Source organism: Triturus cristatus, chromosome 10 (genome assembly GCF_964204655.1).
Source record: "Triturus cristatus chromosome 10, aTriCri1.1, whole genome shotgun sequence".
In the NCBI taxonomy this organism is placed as follows: domain Eukaryota; kingdom Metazoa; phylum Chordata; class Amphibia; order Caudata; family Salamandridae; genus Triturus; species Triturus cristatus.
Window position 1 is genome coordinate 248,978,876 of NC_140593.1, and position 27,985 is coordinate 249,006,860.

A 27,985-nucleotide genomic window follows, 5' to 3' on the forward strand; every position below is an offset into this window, starting at 1 on the left:
GGCAACCGAGGGCTGCAGCTGACAACACCATTACTCAGTATAATACTCCCCATCAGCCCTCCTAGCACCTTGTCCGGCAGGGGGGGGGGGGGTGGAATCAGTTGCAGCTTCCCTAGATCATGAAGGGGAGCCATCAGGTGCTGATCTTCTAGCGGTTATCCTGGTGCCACGTGTCACCCTGGAGCATCAGATAGAGACACTGTCCATTGATGTTAACCTGCTCCGGGCGATCTCTGTAAGGTAGCTGAGAAGGTGATGACTGCTGAGGGGAACATTGAAATGCTCAGGGGTTAGGTGGAGACTCTAAAGCTGCAGATGGCCAGAATGACTGCAGTAACGGGGGAACCTGATGAGGTGGCTTTTGCTGCCCTTGTTGCACTGGCATAGCAAACCTTGATGGGGCCTCCTATTGGCTTGGGCTGCCCTTGTTTGATTCTCCTTCATGCAGGATGGGGGAGGGGAATCCATGATGAGGTGGGCTTGAGTTCTAGATGTGGCACCTATTGAGGTGCATAGCATGGTTGTGGCCGGCCAGGAGGTGGGGTGGAGTGGGGAGTGCTGTCCCAGTTGGACAGTTTGTGGTGCATGTGTTGTCCTGGCACATGTATGATGGAGTTGCGTAGGAAAATGGTTACACTATGTTTGTGTGGGTGTTGGTTACTGTTGGTTTGTTTTCATTTTGTAGCTTTGTCTAGTTGTCACACTATGCAGTGCAAGAACGCATGACTTTTGACATTACTGTATACTGCCACTGTATATTGGTGGCAAATGTAAGTTCTTGACCTGGAATGTCCAGGGCCTTGGAACATATGTCAAACGGTTCAGGGTCCGTCCTTTTTGAGGTGCAATAAAGTGGATATTGCATGTCTCCAAGAGGTGCACCTTAATTACACTAAAGTCGAGAAAGTCAAAAAGAAATGGAAGGGCAACGTGTAACACACTTCCTACTTATTACACGCTAGAGCGGTGATGGTGTGGGTGGCTCCTGGGACGGTCTTTGCATTCAAGTACTGGGAGGAAGACATAGAAGGGTGGTTTGTTGTTCTACAGGGTCAACTGGATGGGAGGGATATATCTTTGGTCAATTTATATGCCCCCAATATGGACGATCCCCAGTTCTTCTACAGGATCCAGGAAAGGATAGGGTCTGACCTTGATGGGCCTATATTATGGGGGACCATAACTGTGTCCTGGACAGAGTGATGGATCACTTCACCGAGGCCTGACATGAAGCAACAGATAACTAGGGCATTGCAGGAGATGGTGGATAAATTGGGACTCTGGATACCTGAAGGACTCAAAGGCTACTAGACAGGGTGTTTACTTGTTACTTGTCCACACATGGCACCTTACAGTAGGCTGGATACAATTTAATGGTCGATATTTCACCCGGGCATCTGGTGCAGGGGACTCACCTAGCTCATTTTCTGTCGGACCACTCTCCGATATCGTATGAAGAGGCTTTAGGATGGTCGAGGGTGCAGCCGCTGGTCTGGTGTTTTCAGGTCGTCGTGATGACGGACATTGTTGGTAGGGAATCGCTGTCACAGGCACTGACAGACTATTTTGACACTAATTGGGCACAAGGGGGTCCTGTTGTACAGAATGGGAGGCCATGAAGGCTGTGATGTGAGTACCATGTCTAGGTCTAACATGCTGAGTACGTAGGCAGTTCCAACAGGATCTGCAGCTAGAGAAGGATGGGTTGGCTTCCTTGCAGAGTATGGACTTAACTGATTGTCAGCGTCAGTGGGAGGAGGTGAGGATGCAGTGGATCACTGTTGAGAAATATGATAGATTGGATGCGTATACCCATACTCAGTATAGGCAGCACCTGCATTGGGAGGGAGAAAAACTGAGTAGGCTTTTGGTCTAGTTGTTGCAACGGGAGTCTAGTCCCCCCAAGTGTTTCACCTGATTGGCAAGACAGGGACTGTTGCTACGACACAGGAGGCAATGGTTGCGTCTTTTCAGCGTCACCTCCAGGAAGTGTATTGTGGGGCTAGTTTCAGTACGTTGGACACCGTTACGACTTATCTGGTGCCATTGCATCTGGAGGCAATGGTGGAAGAGCTTGAGACGAACATTGCATTGAAGAAACTGAGGGCCACATTGCGAATGTTACTGAGAAGTAAGGCGCTTGGTGGGGATTGGTTTCCTACCAATGTTTATCAAGGCTTCTCAATGGCTATGACTCAGAAGCTGCTTGAAGTCTTTCTGGAGGCCAGTGAGATGGGTGTCCTCCTGCCAAGTATGAGAGAGGGTCTTATCTGCAAGATGCAGAAGCCGGTATCAGAGCTGGCGTTGCACCATTCGCTTACAATGATCAACACTAATGTGAAGGCCTGTTTAAGTTGTTGGCCAATCGGTTGCACCTGCCATGACCGATCTGGTCCATGTCGATCAGTGCGATTTCATTCTTGGGCATAATACGGCCATGAATCTGCGGAAACTGACTCATTTATTACATGAATGGAGGATGGCGGGAAGAAAATGGCATTGGTCTGTATAGACATCGAGAAGGCCTTTGATACAGTGGATTGGTGGTATCTCCTGGGTGTGATGCAGGCCATCGGATTTGGTCGTCAGTTTCAGGCCTGGATAGATTTACTATACATCGGCCAGTGTGTCTGAGTCCAGATGGGGCAGTTTTGTTCTGAACAATGGGAAATCGAGTGATGAACTAGGCAGGGCTGTCCATTGTCACCCCTTTTATTCACTCTGGCAATGGAGCAATTTGCTATTCAGGCCCCACAGGTTTTGCATGACTGGAGAATAAAACCTGGACAGTAATGACACTTTGTATTTCTTTATGCCGACAATACCTTGTTTAACCTGCGTGCCCTGAGGGAATCCCTGCTTGTACTGTTGAGGTTGTTAGAAGCCTTTATCGTGGTGCCTGGACTCGGGATCAATCAAAAAAAAGTCTCTGCTGTTCCTCTTTGCAGCGCTGGTGGTGGTTCCTGATGAGAGTAAGCCCAGGCAGGTATTTACGCTCCGCCAGCCTAGTTTACGTAGTTTTGCCTACTCCACGTTCCATTGCGAACGCAGAGCTTAGGCAAAACTGTGACTCTGTGGCGGAGCGTCGTTAGCTGGCCCCTCCGCCCTCCCAAAGTAATGATAAAGTAATAAAAAAGGCACTTACCTGCCGTGGCTGCCTCTTCCTCGCCATGGCCGCTCTCCTTCCTCCTCCTCGCCGTCCTTCTTCTCTGATAACCCCTACATTGTACGTCTTGCACGTTTTGTATTGTACAAGTACTGGTGATGACAGTGTTTTCAACTCCAGGAGTAATAGAGGGGAAGATGCACAGTATCTTAGTAAACACTGAAGATAATATAAGTGCAATCATGGTCCTGGAGAGAGTAACAGAGAGGCAGTCAAGCATCAATGATGTACAATCAGCTCACTGAATTCCTCATCCGTGTATGCTGATAGGGGTTAAAGCCTTGAAGAAGAAGGCAACAGAAACAAAGGTGATGAATATGAGCCCTGGTTAACAGGAGAAGGTGAGCTAGCCAAACACCTGCTAAAAAGTGGTTTTCTATCCTATTGCATTAAGACTTATATTGAGTGTTCAAAGTTTTCCCTTAAACCAGAGACATTCTTGCAGTACTGATCCTTGTCTCAACAAGCATTTGCAATGCAATAGGTCTCGCATTTGCGGGAGTTTGAGCTATTGGCATTGTAAATTACAATGCCTTTTATTTATGATTTGAAAACCCGCAAGCGATGCATAAACAGGCACTTTGTATGTATAGTCATTGCTTATGAGAAGCAAAGCTGGCAGTAACTGCACCACTTTTACTGCCAGCCACGCTTCTCATAAGCAAAGACCAGAAGTACAAAGTGCGTGTTTACGCACCGCTTGCAGGTTTTTAAACACCCAAATAAAAGACATTGTCGTTTACTGTGCCAATAGCTCAAACTCTCGCTAATACTAGATCTATTGCATTGCAAATGCTGGTTAGTATATTATTACTGCTTTATACTTTATATTTTATATTTTATAGTTAGCTATCTTTTACATCTAGCACTACACTTCCGGTGTGAAGTACTCTGTTGTCTATTGGATCCTGTCTGTGGTATATGAGAGCGTTAATAAATAATATTCACCCGTTTTTCACTACATTTGGGCTGCAGCAGCTGCCTTATGGCTTTCTTACAAGAAAGATGGTGCCAGATCGCATCAATAGCCATAATCACAGCATTTTTGGTGGTGAAAGGGCGCTCCAAAATAGCAATCAATTATATGAAGATCAGTAAATAATATTTATGACTATCATTCATTTGTAACTTTCAAACCCCTTGCACTGGCCCTGCTGAAATCTGACAGAGCATCGAAACATTATGTAACTGGCATTGAAGAAAGGGGTCACAGGGCTTGACATGAAGTAGATGAAAACAAGTCGAATTCTAGGAAGCTGTTGACACTTCATCCCAGACACGGCAGCCTGCTATGCAATTACTGACAAGGCAGACAACAGAACTCAGTGTGCCTGCAAACACCAAACAAACTCAACAGCCTTAACTCATTCGGTTATTTCGAGCCAGCCTCGTCTCCACCGAGTTCCCCCTCCCCCCACGGGTTATGCAGCAGCCATGTGAAAATAGACCCAGATGCTGCAACACGGTTCCTATTTAAACACGAGCTTTAATTAATTTCAGCCAAAAAAAACCATTTTAATTGTGATAATTACTACGGCCATAATAACTTCTTTGTTTACCTGTTTTCTTACACGGAAGGTCAGGGGCCGGGGTGTAGATGTATTTGGAAGTTGATCTAACAGATTCCATCTTTGACGTGCTTCCAAAGCTCTTCGCTTCTACCAACACCTAATAGAGAAATCCCTCTGGAGTTAACGCACTTTATCAACCAGAACACCGACGAGCAAATAAACACTGGAATTCATTCCAAGATAAGACAGGAAGTGTCCCATAAGTGTCGACCCTTTGTCACCACTCACACAGAAGGACGATCCTTAATGTTTGGAAAGTATTCCCTCACAGTGAACAGTTTAAAGAAAACAAGCCGAGCTCTGTGAGTGATTGCAAAGGAGGGGACGAAAAACATAGAGTGGGGTGGAGGAGCTGGGAAAAAACACAATGAACGTAATACCAGCGCAGTGTTCGTGAAGCAGACGCCCCGCTGATTATGTATGTCAGTAAGCTCCTTCCATCAACGAGAAACGGTGATAACTGCTTCTCGGCTGTCAGTTAATTCTCAAAAACACGAGGAGCGCAGTAAAAGTCATGACTTTCAGAGGTGGGTGTGCATACAGCTCATTCATGCAGCGTCGAGATTGGCTTTAAAGGAAACAAGCGACACAGCAGAATTTAATGAGGCGTGAATGAGGGCTGCGACAGCCGGACAATGGAGCTCTTCACTGAAGGAGAAGGGAATGTTTAAAAATATCTATCTATCTACATATCTTTGTATGGAAGATGGCGAGATCCCGGAAAGCAGTTTACACTCAATTGTAGTAAACTATTCTCCTTCCTACCTCCACAGTACTCCGCTGCGTGTTCCAGGGACCGCAAAGCGCAGTTCGCCCTGAAGTACACGAAGACGCTCTCGCCATCGAAGGAAACAATGTGATGACTCTGGGTAGGTTTAAAACAGTTTACTTTGTGAAATGGCGCTGCGCGGGAGTCTACCAGCCAGGCTTGCCGTCTGTGCACTCTGAAAGCACCCCAAGCCCTGCACCTTCGCCGATGGGGATGCACTAAGCCACCAAATCTGGTTAAACTTGGACTCAGCATACATCCGAGAGCCCCCAGGACAGGGGCACTCACTCACAGTGTCCATCCCGCCTGCCTCTCTCGGCCGTTTCTGGCTCAAGCACACGGAAAGACTGAAGCTGAAAACAAATCAAACAATTTATAAAGGGAGCGATTCGGAGCTGGAAGCGCTCACACACCCAGGAAAGAGCAGAGGCGGGCCGGCGCACTGCTTGCAGGAGGAGTGAGACACTCCCACGGAGGCCGGCCCGGTGGAGCAAAAAACCCTCCAGACTCCACGAGTGGATGGAATGCTGAGAAAGGGTCCATGAGGAGGCACCAGGCAACAACAAAGTAGTCCCTACATTCAAAGATACTGCCTTGCAGGGTAAGGTAACTGTAGTTGGTCGATGCTGCTTCCTCCGAAATCGGAAGAAAACGGAAGTGACGCATCGGCCCATCAGCCAATAATAAGCGAGTTTAAAAGAGCAATGCCACATTTAAACCAATGGCAAGGGACAAAACAAAAAAAAACGCAATGGGTGGAGTTTCACCCTTATTACTAATTACTTGATGCCTCGTAGAGGCAGCGCATGCGCGCTACCCATGCGAGACCTAAAAATGCCCATGGTGCAAATGTGTGATCCAGTTTGTGAAATTTGACAATTGGTACCTGGTTAGGTCATTTAGGCTTCAAGCATGTGTCAAACAAGGCTTGTACAAATAATTTCATATTTAAAGTCCACATTAGTATGTGACCTCAGTATCATGCTGTATTGGTTTGCCCTCGAGGCTGCTCCCACGAAGCAGTGGTGGGGCGGGGAGGGGTTGGGGGAGGAAAGGGGGGAGAGAAAATAAATAAAAAACGTTCACTTACCTTTCAGCCTCTCTTCCATCCTCTCCGTCCGCTTCCTAGCTTCTGTTCGAATAGTAAATAGGATAGGCTTCCCTATGCAATCACAATGCTGCAATGCAGCGTTGTGATTGGTCTGAGCCCAGTGGTTTGGTGCTCTGATGGAGAATTGGAGCCTGGGCATGTTCTACACCCAGGCTGTAATTCAGCCTGGGTGGAGAACATGCAATGTACACATGAATGTTTGGCCAGCCCCAGAGAGCCGACCAAACATTCATGTGCACTTAGGAGGGTGCCGCCACTCCTGCCCGCTGCGCAGCCTAGCCCTGCCCCAAAAAAAGCCCCAGCACAGAAAAATTAATTAATGATCATAACATTGCGTTGTTATCATTTCTTTTTGCCATGCTGAAAAGCAGTGGGGCGATGCTCCTCTGCCTTAGCGGAAGAGCCGCCCCTATTGGTTTGCTCAGAGAAATGTTTTATTGTAAGAGCCCCAGGATCCGGAGTGACAAAAGGCAATCTGGCATATTATTTGTGCAAATGAAGCAAACTTACTACTTCGTTAAGCAAATTGAGGGTTATAAGATATTTTAAGTGAAGGAAAATGTGTGTGATCGGATATTGCTTCTGCTGATACCTTAGAGATCAGATGTACAAACATTAGGAATAGCGATTTCCTAATTGAGATTCTCTCTGGATCGCAATTTGGAAATTGGTATTCCTAATGTATGAAACTAATTGAGTTTCATTTAGGGATTCCTTATGGGTCACAATTAATATTTATTAGGTAAGTTGTAGTTTGCGACTATTAGGAATCACAGTCATCACCGGGATGACAGCCTGCTGAGGTCAGCAGACCACAATTTCTGTGATTGCTTTTAAATAAAGCAATGAGGTTTTTTTAAATGCAGCCAGTTTGTCTTAAAGGAAAATGGGATGTGTTTAAAAGGAAAAAAATGAAACCTTAAAGATTTATTTTAATTTTTTAAGAGCAGGCAGTGGTCTTAAAAAATATTATTATTTGCCTTCTCAAAGGGGAAGGAGTCCCTTTGGGCCCCTTCCACTTTCCTAATGGGTTACCACCGGTTTTAACCTGATGGTAAATTATTACTGTTTTGCTACCTGAATTTGGTCTCAAAACATGTAATACATACTGTGACAGAGTGGCGGCGGGGGCGGTCCTTGGAAGCCCCGGGGGACCGCGAAAGATGTGCTGCCGGCTGTCAGGAGGCAGAGCAGCAACCCGTAAGAGGACGTGGAGAGAAAAAAGGCAGGGCACGGGGAAGCCACGTTCAAAAGATGAGAGACCGAGGGATCGAGGGAGATGGCCGCGGAGACGGGAGGATCAGCAGATGCCACTGACCGGGAGGATAGAACACCAGCGCCAGGAGAAGGGAAAAGACAAGACCAGCCAAGAGAGAGAGAGGTCGACCAGTGGGAAAGAGCTGAGGACGAGGCAGCCGTGACCCCATTGCAGGGTCATGGTTTCAGGAAAGTGATTTGTACCACCAGAGGGTTAATGAGGGGTTGGTTGTTCACTCAAGTGGTGGTTTTGAGATACTAAGGTGCTGTATCTAGAGAAGCAACCCGATGTGGTGCCTGTGAGGTTGTAACAGGGCATGCAGGCGTAAGCCCCAATTATAGGAAGTGTAACTGATTAGCATGCGAGGCAAACTGGGAGTAGGAAAACGGGCAGCCAGGAACTAAGAGAGGAGTTATATCTCCATTCTTCTCCCTTTCCTCACAGGGTGGGTCTCCCTCACATCCCCTATATTGTGTGGAGCAACACGACTGAATAGAAGAAGCAAACCCTACTGAACAATAGAGGGCGGGAGTATAAGCCCATTCACCAGTGAAGGATTAATAACAGGACTGTTATCAATAGCCTCTGCATTCTGTTTCCCAGAGAAGAAACCGGATTGGACCACCAAACCAACAAAATTACCCCTCCATAGCGGATGTGCTTAATAAAGCTGATAACTAAGTGATATCCTGAGCCTCCTTGTCGTTCTTGTTGCGTGATACATACCTTACCCACTTGGCATTTGGAAGGGATGTCCTATACACAACCCTTCTAAATACCAAATCGCTAATGCAAAGTGTGATTCAGTAACAAGTTACCGAATCACATTTTGCATATTTGAAAAAACATTTTTCACGTTGCAAACAGCCCAATTCTGCAAATTGGGCTTTTTGCGACCCAAAACATGCTTTGTACATCTGGTCCTAAGAATTTAACAGGGATGTTATCTCAGATAACACTTTCAGCGGTCCTAATAGAGGGGCGATTAATGGAACTGTGTGAGCAAGGTTGGACTTTGGCCATATTGTGGATCTGTGCAGTACTTTTGTAGCGCAGTTCAGAATGGCATATTCATTATTAAAACAGATTATGTGCAAGTTTTCTCACATTCACATAATTTGTAAAATTTCATGGAAAACGTCTGTAAACTCGAATATTTTAAAAAGTTGTTTTTCCAAAGCTAAAGAAAGTAGTCCTGAAAGTATGTTTTGCAGAGAAAAACTGAGACAATTTCCATTTTGCTGAGATATTTTCTGAAGAATACGTTAAAATATTCTTGCACTTATTTAATCTTAAAAAAACAGGGGTTCGTTCCTTCAAAAGGTGTTTCATGAATGAAACTTTGAGTGAGGTGGACTTGGGCAAAGCTTTTCAAATCTTACTGTTTGGATGGAAAAGTCCTCTGCATGGTAAAGACGTGTACTCCGGCCATGAGTGTCCAGCTGACTGTTGTCTGGATCCCTAATGCTGATTTTTTTGTTATAGGCGAACATGGATGATGCATGCGCCATGACATAGGCTGTCTCACGGAGTGCGGCTTTTGGACCGGAAGCGGCGCCCCCACACTACCCCTATAGTGGTGGAAGGTTACCGCCTTCCCCAGGAATTAAGCAGCACAAGCACGGTCATGGCAACATGCTGTGTAGGGATCAGTAGTAGTGAACAAGACCTTTTTACCCTCTGTCACTGGAGTGAGGCCTACAGGCTCAATCATCTTTATAAATGTTTCACTGCTGTCTGCTTAACTCAACCCTTGGCCTATATCAGGTAGATGTGGAGTGCTGCATAGTGCAGGAGTAGTGACTCTGCGTGGCTGTATGTGTGTACACGAATCGAGTACAATACACGAATAGAGGAGTATTGAGTATCACATGTGAGATTGGTGGATGTGCTGAGCATATGTATGCCTGTGAGGAATACATGACATGAAAGATGTAGTGCTGTGTGGTTGGATGCGCAAGAAGAGCATGTGCTGAGTGTACTTGTGTGAGTACAATACATGAAGGGTGAAGTGTTGTGCAGCGCGCATGTGGTGAGTGTGTTTGCTGGCTGTGTGCATGTTTTAAAATAAGCACACCCTGGTTGAATATGGGAAAGCTTCAGTACTGAACAGTGTGCACAGACAGAGTGTGTGTGCTGAATGCATGCAATGGTACAATGCTTAGAGATATTAGTACTGGACAGAGAGTGTGATATGCGTGTACACTAAGTATATGTGCCTGCAAGGATGCATTATATAGAGGACCATTTTGGGAAGCCAAGGCCTGCCTGGTGAAGACATGAGGAGGAGAGGAATCCCCACAGACAGATTTGTGGATACTACCCCGTATCCCAAGAGCGACCACCTTGGTGTGGGCGATTGCACCTGAGGAGTCTACTTAAGTGGCAGTTGGCACAGCTCACAGGTGGCGGGGTAGGCACAGGAGGGGTGGTCGCAGTGTAAATTTAAAAATAATTAATAAACACTTACCTTGTCGTTGGGTCCCACTTCTTTGTTCCTGATCTCCTCCGTCGGACTCCAGGAACAGGAAGCACAGTCAGGCTCCCCTGATGAATCACAACGCTGCAATGCAGCATTGTGATTGGTGTGAGCATCGTGGTTCGACGCACAGCCAGGGAATGGGGGCCTGGGCATGCTCTCCATGCAGACTGTAATGCAGCCTGCCTGGAGAACAGGGAAAGTGTGCATGGCTGTTTGTCCAGTCCCAGAGGGCTGGCCAAACAGTCAAGTGCACTTAGGAGTGGGCAAACAACTCCTCTGCCCTACAGACCAGCCCACCCGCCCGCAAGGCAGCACAGAAACATAGAATGATGATAACTCAAAGTTATTATCATTTTATGTTTCCTTTGTTTTTATACTGCTTAAAAGTACGTTGCACCCGGAAGGAACCACGGCAACCCTGTGTGCCAGGAGGGGCTGGCGGGACCAAATCACCAGACTTTGGGTGGTCGCCGAAGACAAGAGTGAGGTTGCAACCAGCAGGACTAGCTGTACCAAGAGATCTGTCCTGAATGACCCCTGAGGACCAGGAGGATCAGAGGAACACAAGTTCTCCCCACTGGGAAAAATTTGACTTACCGCATCAATGTGAGCTGGAAGCTGCCCTGATCACTGGCGAGAGCGGCTGTACCACTCCAGAGAGTGAGCCTGTGCCTGCCTGTCACTGCCGCATGTACTACATTTGCCTCACTTCCCCAAACAGAATCTGCTCTCAAGAGTGACCGTGTTGAGGGCACCTGCTGGAACAACGAACACGTCTGTGCTGCAGGAATATGTAAGACGTGAACTAGGGCCTGTGGTCCCCGGGGGATTTACTGTTGAAGGTGTTACAGCACAATAGACACTTTTGAATAAATCCTGATGAGTCAAAGGGAACTCTTTAGTATGGCCTAATAGTGTGTATTCCCTGGATGCGGCTACTAGTAAAAGGAAAATAACCCCAAACACATTACACGAAGGAGGGTAGTACAGGGATGTGCCTGACAACTACTAGAGCCCCGACCTCAAGGGTGATTATGTTGTTGCAATATGAATGTCACATTTCTTTGCATGTATAGAGTTAGAAATAAAATACTACATTGTCCTATAAAAGCAAGTATTTGGCTGTAAATTAATTTATTGTTCATCCTATTTGCACTTTGAGTTATGAGTTGTGTTCACTGAGCTGCTACCACTGAGAGTCAAGTGCAGAAAGTGTACTTAGCCCACTTGAGCAGGATCCATGGTAGGCTGGGTCCCTGGACATCAGGAGTAAAAGGCCTCAACCACCACGGTTGGGTCCAATAACCCCTACTTGCTCCATGGCCCACTGAAGGGGTTTCAACACTTATCGAATGCAAAATGTATGAACTTCACTAAGTTGCATCTGTCAAATATCAATTTCGGCAATGTCTGATAAGAGCACAGGACAAATTAAAACAGAGCTACAAATTTCGGTTGATTTGATATTGTTTACTTTTTATCTATGAAAGTACAAGCTAAATTTTCAATGCTCACTCTAAAACTGTAATGTGGTTTGTGTCCCCTGTAGTCTGCTACACTGTATAATTTACATGTCCCATTTCTTTTTACATATAGGTACAGATCCAACAAAGCTGTTTTCATTGCTTCCCTGTGGAGGACTTGGGGTAGGTTTGGCTATTTCTTTGTTCTTTGTTGGTATAGAAAGTTTTTTGCATGGGTCTGGTGAGCCATGTAGAAGTGCCCTGTGTCTTGTTTTTGTGCTTTTTCTGGATTTTTGTTGTTTTTCATCCAGTGAGACCAACATTCATTCAGTATTTATGTAAGCTCATGGAGGCCCCTCTCTATTAACTGGACTGAAACCCAAAAGTGTTTTTTGAAGTTGAAGGGACCTCCTTCACCCAGGCATTATGGGATTAGTGGTGATGGAACCATTAATATAAAAATCAATTGACAGGAATCTCTACCTGTGCCCTTTCATATGAGATTTCTACTGGCCTTCCTTGGGGAAAAGTTCTGCCAATCCCCCTTAACTAGGGTCTATTACTTTTGTGTGTAGGGGTCATATGTGACCACCACAACTTCAAATGTTGTATATGTCACCTGTGGGTGGAAGTGCTGTGTTCACATTTGGCAAAATGCATGATGGACACACTTTTAATTCCACATGTGAGTGTGGCAACCTAATATGGGGGCAGGTTTTGTACAACACAACGTCTCTGCCTACCTGAAATACAACTCTTTAGCATTCCTTTCCTCATGCCCCCTAACTGTCCCCAGTACACTCCAAGGGATGCGATAAACTTAACTGTCCACTTTCCTCATGCCCCCCTCTAAAAAGTGTTAGTGTCCTGTGGGTGGGTCTGTCTGGTCTCTTTCCTTTTAGTTGAAGTAGTACGCCTGTCACATTGCTCACAGCTCTTCTTGCTTAATCAAGATCTCTGTCAGACTTGGACTTTTCCTCTGCCCCAATAAATATTCATCTTAGCTGTTTGGAACCAGCTCTGGAGAGGTTGTTGATGTCCTTGGCACTCTCATGAGCTAATCATGCACAGTTGTTGATTCGAGGAGCCCTCTTAATGCTGAACACTACAGGAGAGCTGATTTGTCAGCCCTGATCATATATATACATACCATTCCTTCTGACCTGTAGGTTGTTTCAGAATTTCTCATCAGTACTCTTATTTGTGTGGATGGGGTAGTATTGGCCTGTGAGGAGGACCGATGAAAGGGGAGGATGTTGCATGGCAGGGGAGCATTACACCATTACATACTCCCACCTTAGCACAGGTGGGTGGTGGGTGAGGGCTAAGAGATTGGACCAGCTGCATGTGCAGCCCAAGGCTAAATCAGTTTTACCAGCCGGAATGGTATCCAACCCAGTGATACTCCTCTACCCAACTTGTAATCAAGGCCCGAATGCGTATGCACTCTACTTTGTGGTTTGCTAGGAACACGATAGAGAGTTCTACTTTTCTTTGTGCATCCTTAATGTATGTATTTTATTACGTTTTATATGTAATAATTTTTTTTTATAAGGGAAACACTGACTGGCTCTTCAACTACTGAGTGGTATTGTGATGTTTTACTGTTTTCTGGATATCCAGTTGACCTGGGCAAAATTTGATTTACACCGGCATAATTCATGTAATTTCAGGAATTTTGCATTATGCTTTTTACACAGAATTCCCCAAATTACTCCATCATACCACTTTGCATAATTATGTGCCATTCAAGCTAAAAGTTCCTGCGAATGGTGCAATTTGTGGTGAAATATTTATAGATAATGTACTGGAACAACAAAATGTGAGCGGCTGTTTTTTGCACTGCTTTTGTTTAAATACATCCTCAAGTCAAAAGCTGATGCGAGACACAATTTTGCGCAAAAAGCGATTGTGAATTGACATATTTTCTTGTTTCATAATTTCCTCTAATTTATCTGTAATTTAACGTAATTGCATGGAAAACATTATGTATGTTTTTTCACACTTCTAGGGGAAAATCTATTAAAGACTTGCATGACCCTTGCACTACACAATGGGGCTCATGAGCTGAAGTTACATTTATCAAGCCACGCAGGGCCACCTTGCATGAACCCTGTGTGGCTTGATAACTCTAGAGTAATGCAATGCAGCAAAAATCACTGCTCTGCGTTACTTTGCCCCAGGGAGGTGTTTCATGGGTGGCGCGTGGGTGTTCCCATGTGTCCACACATGAATTTTGGCACATTCCCAGATTTACCAACATTGGTAGACTTGGGAATGTGTCAAAATGCTAAGCCTCCCCATGGCAGGCGTAACAAGGAGAAATATCTCTTTTTATCCTTGTTACTTCCTCTTTCTATGTACACTCCATTCTGCAAAAAGAAAGAGGAAAATGCCTCAGGGGGTTGTTTTTGTGCAGGAGGGTGTTGCTGCTTACCATGCAGGCATCCTTGCACCATGGTGCAAGGGTGCCTGCATAGGCGCTCAGTAGCACATTGTGCACCAACGCTGCTTCTCCTCACTCATTATCATGCTCCAACTCACTATCTTGAGAGAGTCAAGAGTTAAATTGAAGTAGTTGATAATCCAGTTTAGGGTCCATTATTCCTGTGGACGCATAACATCACTGGTAAGCAAACCTAGCTGTCACGGTTAGAGTCCAGTATCAAGCTACTGCCTTGGGGAATTAGGAACAAAAGATTCCATTTTTTATGTGTCTTCATTTAATTTTCCTGATACATCAATCTCATTGGCAGGCGTTGTTCTAATATGGAATGCACAGCTATTGGGCTATAGGTATTGTATCATGTAGTTCTAGAGAGTATTGCAAATATACTAGCACACAATATGAGCCTATCTATAGTATAAAACAGTTTGCATCATAGTGTGTGCACATAAGGTATTTAAGCTGTATATGACCTATAAAAATGTCTCTCAAAAAGCTAAAGCTGTAGTATGACTATATATATCCATTTAGATTATTGAAACTACGACTGTGTTACTGTGCGGTAGAACCAATCACATCAACTCTGCACTGATCTATTGATGATACATTCTGAAATTGAAAAGAACTGAGGGCTCGATTTAGACTTTGGAGGTGAAGGTATTCTGATGCAACGGCGACAAAGTACCCCCTCAGCCAAAGCGAAGTTCCACGTGCCTCATTTAGAGTCAGGCAATACTTGAGTACGTAGACAGTGAAGACTACTCCATCTCCACTGGCTACATACACCTCTGACGACCCGAAGGAGGTTTGGCCTTGTGTTTGCCGACCCTATTTAGAGTAGGTGAACACACTGTCTGTCACTGCCAGTTTTTTTCAGTTAAAACAGGAAAATGACCATCACGCCTCATTGTTTTTTTTTCAAAAAGAAATCCTTTGTTTTCAAAAATAAAAAAGAAGTAAAAGTTTGATGTCATGTTGATGGCGGCATCCGTCAAAGTTTCAAAGTATTTATAGGAACCTCTGTATCAGTGAATCCTATAAATGCAAGTGATGCCCCAAGGCTAGCAGACATCAACAAATCTGGTGGACGGGTACTCCCTCAGGTGACAGCGTACTTTACTTTACTCCGTCACCCTGATGGAGAAAATTTCCCTCTGCCAAAGTCTAAATCAGCGCCTAAGTCATAGAAAAAGTGTTGCTGTAATTATAAACTAACGTACATATTTGTGTCACATAGTTGCTTGTTTTGTAAAACTGTGTATAACTCTATTTCTGCTTTCATCATTTTACATAGAATTTTCCACCTGCTACATTAATATACACTAGCACTCCTTTGCTTAAAATTGACAGTGTAATGCAATATGAACAAGCATTGGCATAGCCAATAGGTCTCGCCTTTGGGACCTTATAAGTGTTTAGTTGTTTAGTTATCCAGCACAATATCATTGGTGCAACAACATCAAGTGTTGCATGGCTAAACACTTATAAGGTCCCAAAAAACGAGACGTATTGGCTATGCCAATGCTTGTTTTTTTTAACATCCCACTAACCTCGGTTCTTCTAAGTCGTCCAGCCACTTCCCTGCATTCTGGCACATGCAGCTGTGTGTTTCGTGACATACTTAGGTTTTACCTGCCTACTGGTTAGATATTTCCTTTGGCAGCTCGTTCATTAAAGTTTGTTCACTGTTTTCACCACATAAACTCCTTGAGTATGCATGCATGGTTCTTTTGTATTATATATTACTGAAAAACAGCTTCAATTTGGATTGGTTTAGGTGCTGAAACTACTAAAAATAGTAAATTAAACTCCAGTCATCTAAGCCACACCAAATGAATACAACACACCCATGTCATGAAAATGTGTGCCAGGAGATAATGTATTAGTACAAAGGAGAGGCACAGTTCATGTCTGTTACAGCTTTCAAATAGAAGCATCCAGGTGTTTAACAGTCACACCTGCACTACTGGGGGAACATGCAAGAGCTACACTAAAAGAAAGCAATTCACTTCAAACAGAAGGAATGTCAGGTTTCAAATAGCCTCTCAACAGGAATGCAAGTGAAATTTGTAGCCTGCAACAGTGGCAGCAGAACACAGAACAATTATGTTCACCATCAGTAAGCTCTCGGCCACTCTCCAGGGCAGAGAAGTGAAATCAAAAGAAGTGAGAATCGTGCGCTTTTGAATGCAGAATGGAAAGCAAACTACCGAAACTGAATGATAAAGCAACCAAATATAATGTGATGACCGTCATTCAGAAAAAGTACATTTCTGTGCCTTTGACAGTGTTCTGTTATTTAATAATACACCTGTCACAGTTCCGAGTCATTCGGTTGTCAGAGTGCAGCACGTTGACACATCCAAATATGTGCTCTATATGTAAGAAAAGTCATTGCTGTTAGAAAGTATGAGGGTGAAAAGATTCATTTACAAATTGCTAAACCTGTGTCTTCGTTAATATATTTTTTGTAATTGCGGTTTGCACAGTGACCGTACTGCCTCTTGGGAATATTAGAGTGCCAACATATGGAAAGACACTGAGGGAAGAAGGGAAGGGCGTACACTAGTCAAAACACAGATGGACGCAAACTTTGCCAAATGTTTAAGTTATAGGCCAGACCTATTGGCTTTGTCAGTGCTTGTGCTTTTTTATTTACCGGTCTGAGTTGGATCAATGAATAAAAAGGGAAAAACATGAGAAAGTGTTGTGTGTTTTTTAAAGAAATGGCATAGATTGTAGAAGCAACGCAGGACACAGCAGTGAGATGCAACACAGAGGGTGCAAGGGAAAGCCAACAACACCGAGTGAGAGCAACGCGGAGTGCCTTGCGCAGAAAAGCAAATGGGGGAAGAGAGAGAGGAGGAGCTGGGTAAAGAAGCAGACAGGCGAGAAAGCTACATAGGGGCGGAAAGCAGACAAGGGTGATCGCATCACAGAGTGGCTGGAAGAAGCACGCAGGCAAGAGAGCGCGACACGGAGCGCAGCGGATGGACAGAACAGAAGTACAAAACGGAGACGCTAGAAAACACATGCACTCTATTGGCATGCTTAACCAAAAATGAAACAAGCGGCCGCACCGGGAAAGTGATCGCGATCAAACATCAAAGGGGCCGTGGGGCCGCGAAAGTGAAAGTAATCGCGGAAAAGCATGGCGCGCGCGCCCGCGCACATGCACTGTGGCTCTAGGCTGGCCTGGTAGCACTTTTTGGAGCCCTCTCAAAAAGTCTCGCCAGACCAGCGCATGCGCTGGGTCAGGCGAGACCTAAAAATGACCACAAAGCTTTAGTAATGTATTTATTTATTTTACGCGAACAGCCTGACATTTCTATCAGACAAGTTATACAAAAATAAATAAGGCCAATATAGATTGGTATGAAGGACGATGAATAACACAAACCAGAGCTGGTGATTGAGACTTTGCACAAGAATACTGTTCTTGGACTGTGATGAGTAGATGAACATAGAAAACCCACAGAGAAGCTATATAGTGTTGGTTCATGACAGACCTATATAGGGTCTAGAAATTATGTGCGTCCTCAGAAGCTGTTTGTTGGCTCCTGTCACACGAGAGGCCTCGTCATGATGACAGAAAGTTTTCTGTTTTCTGTATTTGGTGTTCTAACTTGACTCATCGAGTTTTGATGCAATTATTACTTGTGATATTCTCCCATGTTTTCTGAATGAGATATTTTAACCTATATGAATATTTGATGTAAATTGATGATGCATGTGTTTTTAAATCTTTCTTATATATTCTGAATCCCAATAGGATCCTGATAATAAAAACATTTTGTATTATTTTTTGGGTTTCTATTCAACTGTTGGTGATTAGGTTTTGTGGGTATGAAAGTAGTGTGTATTTGTATGCTCAAAAGAAACCCAAAGAGATCTTGTTTTTGACAAAGTGTCAGACCTCACAAAGCCATATGTTCCTGTAATGGGGACCAAGAATATGATGATATTGGAAACAGGACATTACACCATTTGGTTTGCCGGTAAACCAGAGGTCTGGTTTGTGAATCATACATTTCTGCTTGTTGAATTGCAGATCAGAAAGTTGCTTCTAGAAATGCTGTTGACTGCTTTGAATATTGTTGTCAAAAAGTTACAGTAGAGAGGACAGGGGGACACAGTTTTAAAATAGAGCCACCCAGCTTCCTGAGGGTGTGGTGAGTGTATGTATGGGCAACTTGAGGAATAAATGATGCTATATGAATTAAAGTGTTGAAAGTTACATTTAGGGCCTAATTACAACTTTGGCAGTTTTGGAGCGGGCCGCCATTCCACTGCCCCGCTCCAAGAACACATGTGCGCCGGATTACCACTTTTTTGGTCTCTCGCTGGCGGTTCTTTGGAGGTCTCACGGAGGTGCCTATGAAAAAGGCCCTGCAATGGGAGCATCTGCTGAAGTCCATGCCGTCCAGGAACTGGGGATGCATGGACACAGTGGGACACAACATGTGCACCGCTGCATGCATCAACATGCATGGGGCAAGGGGCGCCCTGTAGGGCCCCTTTTGTTTCCTGACTGCCAGCAGTTTCATGGAGTAAGAACCTCCATGAGACCGCTAGTGGTGTGGAAACTCATAATGTGAATGGTGGTACAGCAGCGGCACCACCAGCATAGTATGAGCCCCTGACCGTGTCGCCACTCCAGGGAATGTGTTTCCCTGGCGGTTGTGGCAGTCCAATGGCGGTCCGACTGCCAAAGTTGTAATAAAAAGTGGTCGGCCTGCCACGCCACCGTGAGTTTGACTGTCCACAGACCGCTAAACTCATAATCAGGCCCTTAGATATCTGTCTGAGAAGGGAAGTGAACAGAACTGGGTGAGGTGCAGAATAGAAGGGAAAGTAGAGGATTTCTGTTTTGGAGGAGTCCAAGACAAAGGCCCCAAGGGTCTTCCAATGCCAAATTTTAGTGAAACACTCAGATATAGATGATTGGAAGTGGGCAGACAAGTTAGAAAAATTGAAGATTTATGTGCTGCTCATGTAGAAATGGATGAATAAGACCAAAGAGGAGATGATGCCTCCAAGGGAGGTGGTATGGAGAAAGAAAAGAGTTTGAGATGGCCTAGTACTAACCCTTTCCGGGGCCCCACCCCGTAGAAAGGCTGGTGTGGATGCTTTAGAGTTCCACTCCACAGCAAAACAGCAGTCAGACAGATATGAGGAGAACCATTAAAGAGCAATTAAGGAGCCCTAAATACCCATGGAGAGGTATGGAAGGAATGTGGGGTGATCTACAGTGCCAAATGCTGAAAATTGATTGAGACCAGAAGATAGGTGATTGTGACGGATAGAGGTTATAAAATTGTCAATAAGGGAGAGAGTTGTTTCAGATGACCAAGGGGCATGAAACCCAGGCAGGATGGGTTTGAGAAGGCTTCTAGACCAGGGATATATAGTTAAAACCTTTGTGAGTATGGGGACTTCTTGGACTTATTTTATGAAATGACCACATACTCTTATTAAATTGTCGGCTTACTCTGGAATAAGACAGGCCTGCCATTGGAAATACTGTGGAATATACTAATGGCGTATCTATTGCAGGTTATACTTTATCTACTAGGTTTTTTCTAATGCACTTAACAACTTCTGGAGTGATCACTTCTGAATTAGAATGTGCTGTCATTCAAGTAAAGTAAACAAACAACAGGAGTATAACCCATAGACCAGGTTTAGATCTGGGTAGTGCACCATGTACGTTTTGGGTTGCCCTTGCATTTATGCATAGAGTGCCTATACAACTGTTCTAATATTTGTTACATTAAATATATGATGCTAGGAGCACTTTCTAAAAAAAAACCACGAATCTCCCCCTTCCTTCCTGTAATGTCTTGTACATGCATATATACTTGTCTTCTTTAATGATACCGGTTGAGACATTGTTGTTAGTTTTCGTTACTCAAGTACGAAATTTGGGAATTTATCAAGAATGTGATTAATTAAAAAAATTGGTGGTATTTATGACAAGAGAATGTGTGTTTGCTTGATTTTGGCTTCATGTTGAATTATGTTTTGCACATTTCCAGTGTTTCTGTTGCAAAGACACTTTGGTCTTGATGTACAAAAATATTAAGAGTATGTGAATGGGTTGAAATAGCATCGCGGCCAGTAGTAATGCCATTTGAGATGTACAGACGTGGTTTAAGGATTGATATATACATTTTGCACAAAGAACAGACAATATTAGGAATATGTATTTTTTAAGCATTTTTAAAAACAGATGGCCTCATTTAAAAAATAGAATGGCTTGCGCGGTTACGCATGCAAATTTCAGCACCACGCTGCGTCATTGTAAAAGTGCAGGAATGAGACGTATTTACAAGAATACTGTGCATTCCTGTACTGACCCCTGTTCTGGCACCATAAAAGTATACCCTAGCGCCAACACAGCACCCTTGCGGCATGCTTAAGGGTGCTTGTGTTGTGGGGATGACAGATTTTGTGCATGAAGGAACACCTTTCACAAAATCAATCAATGGAGGCGATATCCTCCTTCTATGTGTGCTGCAGAATGCAGCACACATTGAAAGAGGAAAAACCAGGAGAAATAAGAATATTTCACACTGTTACACCTCCCTAACACCACCTTTGGGGTGGCGTTAGAATCTGATACACTCCCAGGTTTACGATTCCTTGTAAATCTGGGAAGGCTTCGGATTCCATGGGTGTTTCGTGGGAACATCAACAGTAACACCCATGGGACGCCCCTTTCACGTAGTCTTCTGTGTGAAATGGCACATATTTACAAGGCCATGAAAAGCCATGTAAGGTGGCTTTGCGTGGCCTTGCAAATATGCTGCGGCACATTGCGCCACCAGAGCGTAAAAAAAGGTGACTCTTCGGCAGCACAAAAGTGCCGCTAGGGTCTCATAAATGAGACCCAGAATCTCTATTTAGGAATTTCCATTCTTATATACAAAGCACTTGGAATCAGGAAATATGGAAGCAGGTAGTAACCAGGTGCAAAATATAAAATGGGTGGAAACGCATTTAATCTTGCAAAATGGCTGTACTCTATACTGTGGTGATACAAATGCTCATTCTAGCTGCATAACGGGGGCGACAGAGAGGAAAGGAATTTTTTTTTTGAATGTGCATCAGTTTTTTGGAGCAAACGGAGGAGAAGGTGTACACTAAGTACAGGTAGAATAGGCAGTTCATAATGGATATTAGAGAAGAACTCAACCCAATTATTGGGCGTTCAAAAAACTGTAGCCACGTCATACCCACACATATACACGTACTTTGTTGCCTTCACCTTCTAGCCTCAGGTAGCTACCAGGGGATAGTTGCAGTTGATCTCGAAGTGCACTTTGTCATGCTTTAAATAACTTCTTAGATGCCATGTTATGAAAAATACATTTAAATATTTATTTTCCAAGCACTCCACCAGAGCTTAATGCAACAAAGGTTGGTTTTTATGCCATAGCTCAGTTCTCACATGTAATAGGATGTGTTGATGGCACTCACATTCAAATATGACAACGTCAGCATCAGATTATTTATTTTGGAATAGAAAATATCACCTTTCTCTAACTATTCAAGTAATTTTCAATTATGTATAAATAATACCCGATTTTGTAGCCAAATACCCAGTGAGTTCACATGATTTTTTCATCTTTGGCCATCAAGGCCTTTATAACCAGCTTTCAAGGGGAGATTTTGGAGGCATATATCTTCTTGGTAAGTATTGTTATACTAAATTGTTTATTTGTAGGTCACATTATTCGTTTACAAACCTTATTTGTATGTTTTTCTAAATGTAGGTGACAGTGCATATTCCATTTGGCCCTCACCGAAATGCCAGATCTGAAAGGGAGAACAGATACAAGAGCGCACATAAGCGTACAAGATCAGTAATAGAGCGTATTTTTGGGGTTCTGAATGGGAGTCGTTGCCTTCTTAAAAGTGGTGGAGCATTGCAGGACACACCTAAAACATGGTAAATCATAGCTATATGTGCTAATGTTCACAATATAGCAATGAGAAAGGGACTACCAGTTGAACCTGATGATGACAGTTCAGATGAAGAACCAAACTCACACCCAGCCCAACTAGGACAAGAGGCAACTTTGGCAGCTGACGGCAGAGCACGACGAAGTGACCTTACAGATCATTATTTCTAAGGTAAGGACTAAATAATTAAATCAACCAATATTTGAATGCTCATAATTGTACTTTATTGTACTTATATATATATTTTTTATTTTGCAGATAACCAACATGATGAAATGATCTTTTTGAAGAATCCATGATCATTATTTTGTCATGATTTTTTTTTTATAACACAACTGCAACTTAGTAACAAATGAAAGTGGTATAATGTCAAATTAAAACAACTTCTACTTTCCTTTAACAGTGGTTTCATGTGTTTTTCCTGACACACCATCACTACTTCTACTCCTTCAAGACTTTTTAACAGTAGACCCGGATACTGGTGAGGTATCCATATTAGACAAATTCTCCCTTTCGCCTGGTGCAATTGGACTTTCAATGGTGACATTTGTGGTTTTTAAACCCACAACAACATTATGAATATGTATTAAACTACCTTTCAACACACTGCTTTCATTTTGAAAATGATCCTGCACTTTTGCTGTACGTATGCACAAAATATGTGTTGCACTTAGCAAACCTAGCCACTGAGCGACACATAGATTGTTATTGCTGTCTTGAATGGGGCAGCTCTGGTGTCATTTGGTGTCATTTGAGCAAAGCCCTGTTTAATTGTATTCAACATACTGCATATGGCCTTTAACATGCTAATAATGTTTTCTGATATTGCAGTAAATCCGTCATACATAGGAGTCGATTATGATGCCGTCCGGAAAGACTACAAGCGGGATTCGAATTCAGTAAATCCGATTCGGAACCTATGTTACCGACCGAATAGGACGCCTTTCTGGACAACATATTACGATGCAAGGAATCGGTTCCAAACGGCATTCGGACAGACCGAGTCATTTGAAGCCAATTCACACAGCTCTATGGACACTGTTTCCGAACAAGCAATTACGATGATCAATTCGGACAGCAGTTCCGATTCGGATTACCTGATACAAAACGGCTGTCAGAATCTGACTTCAAAGGACCCTAGCAGGCTCCCCTTCACCCTGAGGTCTCCGGTTGGGGTCCGTGGGACTACCCATGGGACCCCCCCCTGTTAAACCATGCACAGTGTAGCAGGCACCATGGGGTGCCCGTCACAGGGTGCATGGTTTTTCCCAAAAAAACCTTTTTTCAGTGGGTGCCTGTGTTCTCGTTCAGAACACAGGCTCCCATTGGAGTCAATGGGAATCCGACCGAACGATGTTGGGAAGCATCGTAATCGGTCGAGCGTGCTCGCAGAACCCGATTCGTTCGGAAACGATTCCGAAACCGATTCGGTTGGAAGAGTTTCCTAGCGAGATTGTAATTGGCCCCATAGTGTTTTTCAATCCACCAAGTTTGCAATTTATTTTACGAAGGTTATTTTGTTGTTTTTCCTGAACCTGAAGCATCTTGTTTTCCTTTCTTTGGAAATCAGCTGGAGAAGGTGTGCCAACTACCACATGTGTGGTTTTTGTGCTCCCCAGACTTCTTTAGAATCTAGTACTTCCAACTGTTGTAACGGGTGCTGATATAGATTCTTCGGCTAATGTCACAGTGAGAGGTATCACAGTATTAGGTGAACTAGTGGTAGAAATTGCAAATTGAACATTTAGCTGTTGTGTTTCAATTGGCTCACCTTGTAATACAACTCCAATTTGACGTGAGCTGCTTATCTCGGGAGCAGAACTATTTCCTTCCCCTGTTAGTGGATGTCTGCTTTAATATAGTGCATCAGGAATAGCATGATCTGTAATGATTGACAGGGAAGATATGTCATTAAAACGTGTAGGGACATACACTTAAAGTCTACATTAACAATTAGTAACATCTTTGTTCAAAATTCAACATTATTCAATGATGTGAAACAGACCTTGTCAAGTGTCACAACTATCCATATTAACCCAAACTGTTTGAAATATATAGTTTGAAATAGGTGACCTTAATATGCAATTTCATGTATAAAAATGGAAACTACATGGTTATCATGCATTGCAAGTGTCACAAAACCTAACATGGAGTAGAAACTGTAAAAGAAAAAAGTATCACTGAACAAAATTGCATGATTTACATGTATTTACAATGTTTCTAATAAGCATGGACCTTTGGCTAAAATCACACAAACACCACATAGACTTGTAGTGTGATCAGATGTATCAATGTTACTGACACTATCAGACTGCAGAGTTGTTTCAATTAACTGTTCAAGTGGTGTTTCTGGAGGTTCTGTACTCAGTCCACCTCCAGTACATGCTGCATTTTGTATTCTTGCCACTACTCTTTTCTTAGTGCGTACCCGTAGGTCGTACCACCGATTTTTTAATTCTTCCACACTCCTGTTTGCCACATCAACTGCAATTATCCTCTGCTGGATACATAACCATATTTGTCTTTGGTTGATTCTGGAATAGTAGCATATGATTTCCCAAATAATGTATCATGTTCTTGAATGCATTCTTCTGTTTATAGTTCCAACTACTGGTCACTAAATATCCTTTCTTGCTTCCTACTGCTTCTTTCCTGCGAGTTTTGGTTAGCCAAATTACAGGAAGAGGGTGGATGGCAATGGGTTTAGTCTCCATCCTCCAACAAGCAATGTGCACTGATGTACTCCTTCAATCTGTAATATAGAATCTGTGATGTCATTAGTGTTAGACAGACTGCCATTCACAATTAGAGAATGATAAGGAATCCTTATTTGCGAGTCACAGTTCTTAAATAGTGAACCAAAAGGAATCTCTATTTAAGGCAAAGGCCAAACTATACATACCATTTTGCGATCTCTTAAGACAGATTCAATAATAATCAGTATTAAGAAACCGCAGAATGAATTCAAAATACATCAGGCCATTGTTCTTTATTTTTTTATTAGCATATTTTCACATTCCTTAAGTCTGTGTACAACTCCCTTCTAAATGTCTGATGTTAATGCAATGACAAAATGGCAGTAAACAATTGCATAAAATAACAAGTGAGTGTATGTGACTTTGTCTAGAGCTAAATAAAATGTGTTCAGTTCTTATTTAAATACATCTAGATTTTCTGGGGTCTTATGTAGATTTTATTTCCACAAGAGTGCCCTTCTCTTGAGCTGCAGTAAGTGAATGTCAGATATAGCCCAAGGTTGTTGGTGTGGAGTAATGGCAGAGATTCTACATAAGGCCTAGCCTGTGTCATGTTGAACTGATTGAGCTGTGTCATGTTGAATGGTTTGTTGAATTAGGCAAAGGATATGGGCTACAAGAACAGTGTAACGTCATTGTAGATGTGGTGAAGGAAAGCTGAGACAGAATCAGGAGTACAGAAAAAGGGGTGGATGGAATGCTTGAATTAATCTCAGCCACTGGTAATGACGTGGGGACACATCCCAATCCATCGTTATTTTGCACACCATGCCACCTCAGTTTGGACCGAGCCCTGGGGGCCTGCATTGGCTAGTGAGAGTCCACCAAGGTAGCAATTCTTCATGCTCTTTAAAAAAAAGAAAAACATTACTATATGTTTTGCCATACCAGTGAATGGATGCCACAGTCTTTTAACCACTAAATAAAAGATAGCGAGGTGACATGCCACTGCTTTTGAATGTGATGTTCCATTGCAGCCACTGTGAGAGAGCCTGTCAGTGCCTTGATCCTGCATTCCCATTTTAGGGCTGACTTTGTCGATGTCACACATTTAATAAAAAAAATACAAGTGGAAGAATTGTATTGTATAGTATTGGGATTTAAATAGGGTTTCCATCCCCCATGCAAGGCCCAGAGTGCTTTCCTGTGTGGTCCAGTTACTGGTGAGGTTGTCAAGCATTCAATTTACATTGTGTTCCTACATACCGTTTGAAGTGCATGGTTGGAATGGTGTTGCTTGCAGTTTGATCTATAAGGGACATGTTGATGAGGTGTATGTGGTTTGATGACATGGTGGGTGCACAGTGGGCTGAGTGTTGAAGAGCGTTTGACAATAGATGCAGCCATATGTGTAGGTACAAACCATCTTTTGGGGTGCGCAACATTATTCATAATATATTATACATGGAGGCCACTTTTGTAGTGCATTAGTCAGGTTTTTTCTGGCATACAGGGCTTACCCAATGTCATCAGAGGAGGTAGTATGTTAGACATGCTATTAAACCGTGAAGAAACATTATATGGAGGATACCTAGGAGTCTCAAGGGAGACGTAGTAGTGTAATCCATAGGAGGTTCTCTTAAAACATCAAGGAGTACTATATGAAGTCTATCCTGGAGAGACCCATTGAAGGCACCGTTAAACCACCAAGGTGCATCACAGAATGAGAATGGACTTTGGGTCAGCCCCTTCAGCCATCACCTCTTGTGTTTTCTGTGACTTGCTATTGCTTGCATAGGCTAGCCATCATGGCCATGGCATTTTGTGGACGGTTATATTGCCTCGTTTGTTTTCACCTTAGATTTTGGGGGATGAGGGAGCATCGAGTAGTCTTTTGGACGGCTACAGCCCATGTGTGCTCTGGGGTGTATTTACTCAGGTAAAACATTTTAATTGCTATTATATTGCATTTTTATTTAGGAAATTACTGTCATTTGGCTACATCAGCCTTCCATAATGACACATTAGCATTCATTAATCAACTCATTTTATTTTGCTATCATGATAACATTTTGTTGGATTTTTAGCATTTTTGTTCACAGAATTAAGACATTTGTGCACATAAGGTTTCTAACAAATGAAACAGAATCACCGGGCTTTAATCAAACTCATCTAATGTTCATTATTTTGTTGTAAGTGCCTTTTAAGCTCACCACTTACATAGCAATTCTCATCTCCTGACACCTTTGCTGTTTAATGTGTCCCTTTCAACAAAGAGGTCCTACCTTCAGCTTCAGTATTGTTGGAGCCCAAAATATGGCTCCATTATGCCATTTTCTTCGGGACAGACGGGGCGACATACACAGAGTTGCCAAACGATTACCAAACTATCCTCCAAGACAAAAAGACAGACCTATAGGCTTTGTTAATTCTTTTTTGGCCAGTTAAGAAAGTGAAGGCGGCCCGGTTAAGAGACTGTTTCTGCATGTGAAGCAGATGTATGCAAGGAAACCTTTGCACACAAAATATGACTGTGATTCACAAAAGCAGTGTGGGTATAAAGCTGCACACTGCATATTTATTTACAATTGAGGACTTGCTGATTTCAGAACTGTCATGGCAATGATCCTTACAAATGCGGCGAAAACCCACGTAGTCGTGATGTTGTGGCTATTCATAACCATTTGTGGTGCCTTTCCCACAATTATTTACATTTCAAAACCTATAAATGATTCAGGAGTAAGTGTTCGGAAAGTGTGGGAAAGGCTGAAATCAGCCATTTTCGCTGACAATGTGAGAAAAGGAGACACTTCACAAGAAAGATGTTTCCAGGTGTGAAAAAAAGAAAAAAAACATTTTGGGAAAGAAACAACTTCTCAACCTTATGTATCCAGGTTTTCCTTCATGCAGAATTCAGAATTCTGCACACCATGGGTTAGGGAAAAACTATGCATTCAAAGTAAATGACTCCGATGCATTTATGTTCATAAATTCGTAAATGTACTGGCAGCACACATGTACAAAAACGGCACCCAGTGACTGACTTCTGACTCTT

The 27,985-nt window shown here is 43.2% G+C and overlaps 1 protein-coding gene across 1 annotated transcript in view; it reads left to right on the top strand.

The window, feature by feature from the left end:
- Positions 1-27,985, top strand: part of LOC146789275 (histone deacetylase 9-like) — a 1,526,442-nt gene that overhangs the window by 223,068 nt on the left and 1,275,389 nt on the right. Inside the window, exon 4 of the mRNA XM_085630931.1 lies at positions 11,954-12,003. Within this exon, the coding sequence (XP_085487057.1) occupies positions 11,954-12,003 (50 nt within the window). The remainder of the gene's footprint in view (positions 1-11,953; positions 12,004-27,985) is intronic.